The sequence below is a fragment of the Thalassophryne amazonica genome, chromosome 3, assembly GCF_902500255.1.
Source record: "Thalassophryne amazonica chromosome 3, fThaAma1.1, whole genome shotgun sequence".
In the NCBI taxonomy this organism is placed as follows: Eukaryota; Metazoa; Chordata; class Actinopteri; order Batrachoidiformes; family Batrachoididae; genus Thalassophryne; species Thalassophryne amazonica.
Genome location: NC_047105.1, coordinates 61,158,427 through 61,167,328, shown reverse-complemented (window position 1 = coordinate 61,167,328; position 8,902 = coordinate 61,158,427). Strand labels below are relative to the sequence as shown.

At 40.1% G+C, this 8,902-nt stretch overlaps 1 protein-coding gene across 2 annotated transcripts in view; it reads left to right on the top strand.

Moving 5' to 3' along the window:
• Positions 1-1,002: 1,002 nt before the first annotated feature.
• Positions 1,003-8,902, top strand: part of LOC117506834 (aminoacylase-1-like) — a 93,228-nt gene continuing 85,328 nt past the window's right edge. The window contains exon 1 of one of the 2 annotated variants that reach the window (XM_034166466.1): positions 1,003-1,060. Coding sequence is in view for 1 of the 2 variants with exons in the window: in XM_034166465.1 (XP_034022356.1) it covers positions 1,118-1,157 (40 nt within the window). In the remaining variant the exon portion in view is untranslated. Of the gene's footprint in view, positions 1,158-8,902 lie in introns of both variants that reach the window. The other variant, XM_034166465.1, reaches the window with a different exon arrangement.

Genomic DNA, 8,902 nt, shown 5'->3' with positions numbered 1-8,902 from the left:
CCAATGTGGCTTACAGAGCAAGTAGCTCAGTAGCTAAGCACTTGGCCTGCCAGTATTTAGACCTGGGTTTGAATTCCACTCATGCAACGGGTGTGTCCTCAGAGAGGACACTTAATCAACATTGCCACTCTGCTGTAAATGCTACCAGGCTCAGCTGAGGAAATGTCAGATTGGCGTCCTCTCCAGGGTTAATCAGTGATTCTTATTCTATTCATGCTATGGAATCTGAAGATAAACACTAGTGCCCAGAGGCCTGTAAGGAAAATAAATCTGATTTAGGATTGTTAGCGGTCAAGGTTAAATGGAAATGCGTTCACATACTTTGCTGAAGAGCGTGACTGTTTAAAAAGTCCATATAACACTTTCTCTGCATATGTACATTGAAATGTGAGTAGCATCTCTGAGCACTTTTGCTCAAGCTTTTTTCCTCGAATGATGAAACTGGAAACTGGAGATGTTTGTATATTACGTATATGTGAACATTTTAATGTGAAATTATTTTTTAAATTCAGAATTATAGTAAAAATTGAATTTTTTGACAATTCTCGAGGTTGGCGTACGTCACTTCCGGCGAAGTGACCAATCCGAAGGTAAGAATTCGTACTTCCGCCACTGGCCACTCGGAGTGCTCTTCGATCTTAACTTGTTTCTAACAGCTAGCATAGCTATCGTTGCCTGGAACGATGAGACTTATACACCAAGCTGACCTGAAATGAACCACTGTACATTAAATTGACTTAAATGACGAATCTGACCCCTTTAAAAAGCGACAAATTAACGTATTTGTACTGAGTTCGGCAATGTTATCAGCGATTAAAAAAATGGCCACTAGAAGGCGCCAGGGTAATGCCCAACTTCGAGAATGGTTTAGTCACAATTCATGCACCAGTATTGGTACCGTGGTAATGTTTCAAACATCTTTGATTCATTCCATAGGGACGTTCATTATTTATTTATTTGTTTATTTTTTTTACATTTCGATCAAGACCTTTACTTTGAAATGCAGCAAAAGGCGGAAGCGGCATTTGTCAGGTGACCGAGTGCAGGTTGATTTCAGAACGTGACTACTCAAAACCATTTCTTCCTTTTTAGTTATCAACACAGTTTGCTAACGCAGATGGAGATTCATAAATTGTGCCACAGCGATACCTGGACAGGTACCGTAAATATAAATTTAATAACAGTTGCTACCTTAAGCTAGCACACGGCTGTAAATTAGTGAGCAGTGTTGCGTAAAGCTGTTGTTTCCCAGCCAGAACACACGCTGTTTTTTAATGAAGATTTAGAACATCAGAAATTGCCCATTTATAAATTATTTTTTTCAAATTAAGCAATCTGTACAGTGCAACGAGATCATATGCAATTACTCATATTAAAGTACAAATTAAATGACTTTTTCTTGATAGACGAACAAAAACATGGGTGGCCTGGGAGGACCGCGGTGAAGTTAGATTGAAATTCGATATTCAGCCAGTGGCAAATCTAGGGACTGTCAAAAAAGTACGTGACTACAAAAAGTGGAAATGTTACAATGAGCTAGTATTTTTCTTTAATATGTTTTAACTATTTTATTCAGTGCCCAATAAATAAGCATGTGCTGTATTTAAAATGGAAAAACAAAGTTGAAAAACCCCACCATTTAATAAAAAAAATTCTTATTGGAATGTAGAAATATTAAGCTTGGCCCAGAAGATATTTTTCTTCAATGGAAATGAAATATCTATGTTACAGCCCGAGTATGTATTTTATATGAATTCATAAGTATGGAATGACCTTTTTTAATTTATCATTTTAAGGAAACCTCATTTTAATATTGGCAATACAGTATTTCTTTTGGAGGTCATTTTACAACCCCAGTTCCAGTGAAGTTGGGACATTGTGTAAAATGTAAATAAAAACAGAATACAATGATTTGCAAATCCTCTTCAACCTGTATTCAATTGAATACCCCACAAAGACAAGGTATTTAATGTTCAGACTGATACACTTTATTGTTTTTGTGCAAATATTTGCTCATTTTGAAATGGCTGCCTGCAACACGTTTCAAAAAAACTGGGGCAGTGGTATGTTTACTACTGTGTTACATCACCTTTCCTTCTAACAACAGTAAGCGTTTGGGAACTGAGGACACTAATTGTTGAAGCTTTGTACGTGGATTTCTTTCCCGTGCTTGCTTCATGTACGACTTCAGGTTTTCAACTCTGTTGTTGTATTTTGTGCTTCATAATGCGCCACACATTTTCAATGGGTGACAGGTCTGGACTACAGGCAGGCCAGTCTCGTACCCGAACTCTTTGACTACGAAGCCACGCTGTTGTAACACGTGCAGAATGTGGCTTGGCATCGTCTTGCTGAAATAAGCGGGGATGTCCCTGAAAAAGACGTTGCTTGGATGGCAGCATGTATTGCTCCAAAACCTGGATGTACCTTTCAGCATTGATGGTGCCATCACAGATGTGTAAGTTGCCCATGCCATGTGCACTAACACACCCCCATACCATCACAGATGCTGGCTTTTGAACTTTGTGCTGGTAACAAACTGGATGGTCTTTTCCCTCTTTTGTCCAGAGGACATGACATCCATGATTTCCAAAAACAATTTGAAGCATGGACTCATCAGACCACAGCACGCTTTTCCACTTTGTGTCTGTCCATTTCAAATGAGCTCGGGCCCAGAGAAGGTGGCGGCATTTCTGGATGTTGATGTTTGGTGTTCGCTTTGCATGGTAGAGTTTTAACTTGCACTGGTACATGTAGTGATGAATTGTGTTAACTGACAATGGTTTTCTGAAGTGTTCCTGAGCCTACGTGGTAAGATCCTTTACACAATGATGTCGGTTTTTAATGCAGTGCCGTCTGAGGGATCGAAGGTCACAGGCATTCAATGTTGGTTTTCAACAAGTAGCTTACGTGTAGAAAGTTCTCCAGATTCTCTGAATCTTCTGAATATATTATGGACTGTAGATGATGGAATCCCTAAATTCCTTGCAATTGAACGTTGAGAAACATTGTTCTTAAATTGTTGGACTCGTCCCATCTTTGCTTGTGAACGGCTGAGCTTTTTGAGGATGATCCTTTTATACCCAATCATGACACTCACAATTGGTGTCTTCAGTTCCCAAACACTTATTGAGTGTTGTTAGAAGGAAACGTGATGTAACACACTGGTAAACATACCACTGCCAGCTTTTTTTGAAACCTGTTGCAGGCATCCATTTCAAAATGAGTAAATATTTGCACAAAAACAAAAAAGTTTATCAGTTTGAACATTAAATATCTTGTCTTTGTGATGTATTCAGTTGAATATAGGTTGAAGAGGATTTGCAAATCATTGTATTCTGTTTTTATTTACATTTTACACAACCTCCCAACTTCATTGGAAATGGGGTTGTATTTATAATTTTACAAAAGCTTTTCCCGTTTTCATGACAGAGGTTTGGTTCTGTGCCCACGCAGTCACATTTCAGACCCTTTGCAATGCAGGCAAATATGCAACCTGGGCCCAACTTTCCTAGTCTTTTTTTCCGATAGCTTTTCCTATTTTCATCAGAACGCCCGTGAAATATCTTCATTTTAATCTGTGGCAATATACTTACCTTTCACTACCAACATAGAGCCAGGGTTCAAGCCTATTTAGCAGCCCAGAGCATTTTGGTCAAACGAACCAGGTACCAATATCCAAGTACATGAGCGTTTGGGAGGGTACGAATCGTGCAGATATGGATGTCTGTCGGGGTGCACCTGCTGTATGTGGCCCCCAGGGACCCCACAGAAGCCTGCAATTATGGGATGGATCAAACATTGTTTATATCACATTTAATATTTTGGATATGTATAAGTTTATGATAAGGAGTGTGGAATGGCCCCTGCCAGACAAAATTTTAGTTGTTTCAGGCCTGCCAGATGCCAAAAAATGGTCCAAAAATTTGGCCCAGATCAAACATTGGAGATACCACATCAGTCAAAATGAAAATGAACAAGTACATCCCACAGACAATAGAAAACCACCTGACAGACAAAATGTCTGCTGCATATGGCCTGCCAGACACCCCCAAAATGGACCCTTGGGACAAGTTCAGTAGAATTAGGCCAGAACAAATGTCAAAAGTACCATACAAAACCAACTGTAAATGAACATAAACATCAAGTACGTTATAGAATAGCTCCTGCCAGACAAAATTTCTGCTGTTTCTGGCCCGCCAGGCCTCCCATAAAAGGTTAAAAAAAAAAATTTGCCCAGATCAAACATTGGAGATACCACATCAATCAAAATTAAAATGAACAAGTACATCCCACAGACAATCGAAAACCCCCTGACATTCAGAATGTCTGCTGTGTATTGCCCGACGAATACCTCCAAAATCGGACCCTTGCGACCAAACCTGAACAAATGTCTATAAAGCCAATAACCACGTTAAAATTATCATATTGTATGTTAAACAGACAGACTTGCTCGTTTACAACTGTGCTTGGATAAAGGTTATGTCATGCACCAGGATGAAACCAATTGGGGATGAACATGCATATCAAATAGATAAAATGCAACATATTTAGTTTTTTGGACTTAAGTCTGACCCTTGCCCTCTTTTCAATTAATCAGAAGTACGGTGTATGTTCTTCATGAGTGCTGACTTTCTGCCGAGTGGTGAGCCACACATCTATTGACAGCTACATGAATTTTCATGTAAAATTGGACACATTCAAACATTTATTGTGCATGATGCAAAACTGAAGCATGTTTTAAGTGTTAATTGTTATTCATGTTCACTTTTTTAAAACAAACATTTTTCACATCCTAAACAGTTCTTCTGGATTGAGTCATTGCGTCAACTCTCAGCACCACAATGTCTTGTCTACATATCTGTTTCGCTGTCACTGTCGTCACTCCAAGACGGCTCTGAAATAGAATCGTCTGCTTCCTCATATTCAGTATCTTGCGTTTGCTGGTCATTCCCAGGATCTTCAGGCGTTCTGTCATCCTCTTGTTCCACTTTCTCAAAAAGATCGTCAGGCAGGGCTGGTCCCTCAAACCAAATTGGAACATAGCACCCATTCTTCTCTTTCCATCCATAGTCCAGGGGATCCAAGTCATTTCCTGGCTGTGATGAGCCAGTTTTTCCCCCATATGATACTGATCAGTTGTGCTCGAGCAATGTCTTTTTGAGGGTGTTGGCACATGGTGGCATTAATACACAATCGACTTTCTTGATGTTTGCCATAGGATTCTCCTGAAATGAGACAATTAGCAATTCAAATGATCATCTATATCACAGATTCAGGCCTCCAGCTGGACCAAAAATGGTTGGATCCAACAGTGGGACCAGAAATGCTGACAGTAAAGAAGGTGTTTTTGGAAAAAAGTTGGAGCCAGTGAGATTTTCCAGGAGCCAACTTGATTTTATTTTATTGGCTAATGGACCCTGAAGAATAGTCTCATGAAGTCACATCTCAGAACCAATTTTTCAGTTGTGCTTGCGCTATTTTTGCCCGTAAATATAAATATAAATTCTCAAAGCAAGTGTAAGCCATAGTACTTTATTCATTCTTCCAGTCATCTGACAAAGCTTCACATTAGAGGCTGACATTTTTTCGGGATTCCTGTGGGATTCCCACGGGATGGGAGTCAACTTTACTATTTATCACGTGATTGGGACAGTACAGGATAAAAAGTTAACAGGAGCAGACGGGAGCAGGAACTAAGGTTTTAGGCAGCGAGCCATCCGACCATCATTTGGGTGGTCAATTTTTGAAAAAGACGGCTGAAAAAATAGCGGGGGCTTTGCTTAAAGCTGTCTAAAATTAGGACAGGGTCTGATCGCTGGAGCCGTCTGTGTGTTTGTGAGTCGGCTGGCTGCAAAGAGGGAGGGGAGGAGGGGTATGAGCCGCTTCAGTCAGTGCATGGAGAGCGCGCGCAGGTTCATAACAGAGTGAAGCAACATGTTAAGAAAATAAACAAAACTGTGGTGCTGCCTTTATTTTTACCTGGACTGTTCTGACGGTACGTCCTCTTCACACCATGTGTGCGTGTTGGTGACAGTTATACTGAAATTATGAGATGAAATAAATGGTCAAAATTCATTAAAAAATGAGAATATATGAATGAGCGTTATAAAAATCACACACGTTAAAAAACCTGATGTGAAGAAACTCTGCAGTGATGTTCAGAAGCAGAAATCCCATAAAGTGGGTGAGAACTCTGAACTTTAACAGGCTGTTATTTTCCAAAGATACTTATTTTAGATGGCTTAATGTAGTTGTTTTATTTTCAAGCACAAAACGTGATGGAGGAGGAGAAAAAAAGATGAAATGAACTCTAGTCAGAGTAAAAATACAAGCTGCTGATTTTTGTTATTTTTCAAAGTTATTAGGCTGCAGCTATGTGTTTAATTTATTTCAAAGTAAGTTACCTCTTATTATTTTCAAAAATCATGAGTCAAATCAGCCTGCATTGTTCAGTTTTTCCTGCATGTTTGTGTATTTTTTCCTTCTTCATAAGAGTTTGGTGTTTGTGTTTGTTCTACAAAGTTTGAAAAAAACAATAAAATGTTAGCACTTTTTTTATATATAAAATGTTTACACTTTCACAACCTTTCCTTTTGGGGAAAAATCTCAACATTAGGGGTGAATAAGGTGCTGTTTTTCCTCAATAGCTTTTTCAATTTTCACGCTGTCTCTGGGGAAATTGCTTTATTTTAATGTGGGGGCATATCCTCTCCTTTCACAGTCTTTCATTTTGGGAAAAATCCTAACATCATTGGCAATTATGCAACATGGACCCAAATGTTTCAGTTTTTCCCCGTAGGTTTTTCAATTTTCATCCTACCTCTGGGGAAATACGTAGCTTTATTTTATTCTGGGGACATATCTTCTCCTTTCACAACCTTTCTTTTTGGGGAAAAATCCCAACTTTATGGGTAAATAAGGTGCCAGAGGCCAAAATTTCCTGTCTTCCTCAATAGCTTTTTCAGTTGTCATCCTATCCCATGGGAAATTGCTTTATTTTAATCTGGGGACACATCCTCTCCTTTCACAACCTTTGTTTTTGGGGAAAAATCCCAGCTTTATGGGTTAATAAGGTGCCATAGACTAAAATTTCCTGTTTTGCATCCTATCTCTGGGGAAAGGCAGTTGCAAGGTACCGACAGGCCCAAAAGGCAGCAGCCTCTGCTGTGGGGGAGGAAAAGCAGCGGGTGTGGGAGAATTTCGGAGCAACCATGGAGAAGGACTTTTGGTTGGCACCAAGGTGCTTTGGCGGGCCGTGGGGCACCACCTAATACTGTGGTTTCACGGTATTATATAGAGCTTTAAAATGTGCTTTAACAACATTATGGCTATGCATGTGAAGCACGCGTGATTCAGGCGCACTAATTGACGCGATGTCTATCGCTACGAGCACTAGACCACTGATAACTTTAGAGAAAATACCAAAATAATAGTCACTCTTTTAGACGTGTAGCTTCTGCCCCATGGGAAACGTGGCTGGAATAAGGTCCAGAACTCCGGATGCTCAATATTGTCCCAACTTCACCAACAAAGTGCTTGGAATAGATGCATTTGTCTTTCTTGACATGTTTGTGAGAGAAATCTGGTCGACCACAAGCACGACTCGAGTCCACCGCTTGTACTTCTCAGTGGTTTCAAAGATGGGATAAAGTTGACTCCTTCCATGTAATCCTTTGCGGGTGTCTCGAATCGCTCTGCGTCCAACACAGGCCATAGCTACAGTGTTTTGTTGCCACCGTTTTTGGCTTGAATGGCTATTCCACAGAAAATAAAATGAAAAAGCAGACTTGGTCCTTTAAGACGGAGGGAAAAGTTCAGTGCAGGCTTTGCCTTCTTCAGCCATTATGCAGAGCTAGCTAACGTTAGCTGCCTGTTGGTAAACAGAGACAGGTGTGCGCCAGGGGGAAGGGCGGGAGCGGGCGCCTCCACTCTGCCTGTCAAAAATTCTCATAACCCGCTCATAACTGAGAGCCTACACAGAAACCCGCTCATACCGTAGGGACGGTATAATGGAAAATTTTAGTGTTTTTGATACCGCGGTATACCGTGAAACCGGTTATCGGCCCTTGTCTATCTCTATCGTACTGTTGTGATCAAAAGGGAGCTGAGCCAAAAGGTGAAGCTCTCAATCTACTGGTCAGTCTTCGTTCCTACTCTCACCTGTGGTCATGAGGGTTGTGTTATGACTGAAATTAACTAGACTGCAATTACAAGTGGGTAAAATGGGTTTCCTGAGGAGGGTGGCTGGTGTCTCCCTTAGAGATAAGGTGGGGAGTTTGGTCATCTCTGGGGAGCTCGGAATAGAGTCTCTGCTCCTTGAAATTTAAAAATACCCTCCCGTAGACCATGGGTGTATAATTAAAAATTGTTGCCTTCTATATAAAGTGGTATCATGTTTTAGAAGATGTGACTATTTTTTAAGTAACTGAGATTTGGGCGAAAACGGTGAAAATGGTCAAATTTACTGGATCCCTGGATATTTGAGGATCATCTATAGACCTTATCATCATGTGTGACCCCTGCCAACCATGCAAATATCATTTAAAGTTGTTGCTTTTTATATTGAGTGCCAATATGTTTCACATGAATGTGACTTTATTTTCAAGTGATGGGAAATTGTGTGAAAGCATTGAAAAGTGTAAAATTGATGGGACCTTTGCATATGTGTGGATTATCCATACACCGTTATTTTATCACATCTAAAGAGTGACCATTGCAGACCATATATTCAAAAGTTGTCACATGTTATTATGTGCCAATACGTGTCAGACAAATATAGCCATGTCTTCCAAAACCAGGAAAATGACCGCAATTGCTGAAAATGGTGAAATTAATGTGACCCCTGAGAATGTGCTGATCATCCTCAGCCCATCATCGTACAACATTTTAAGAATGGCTC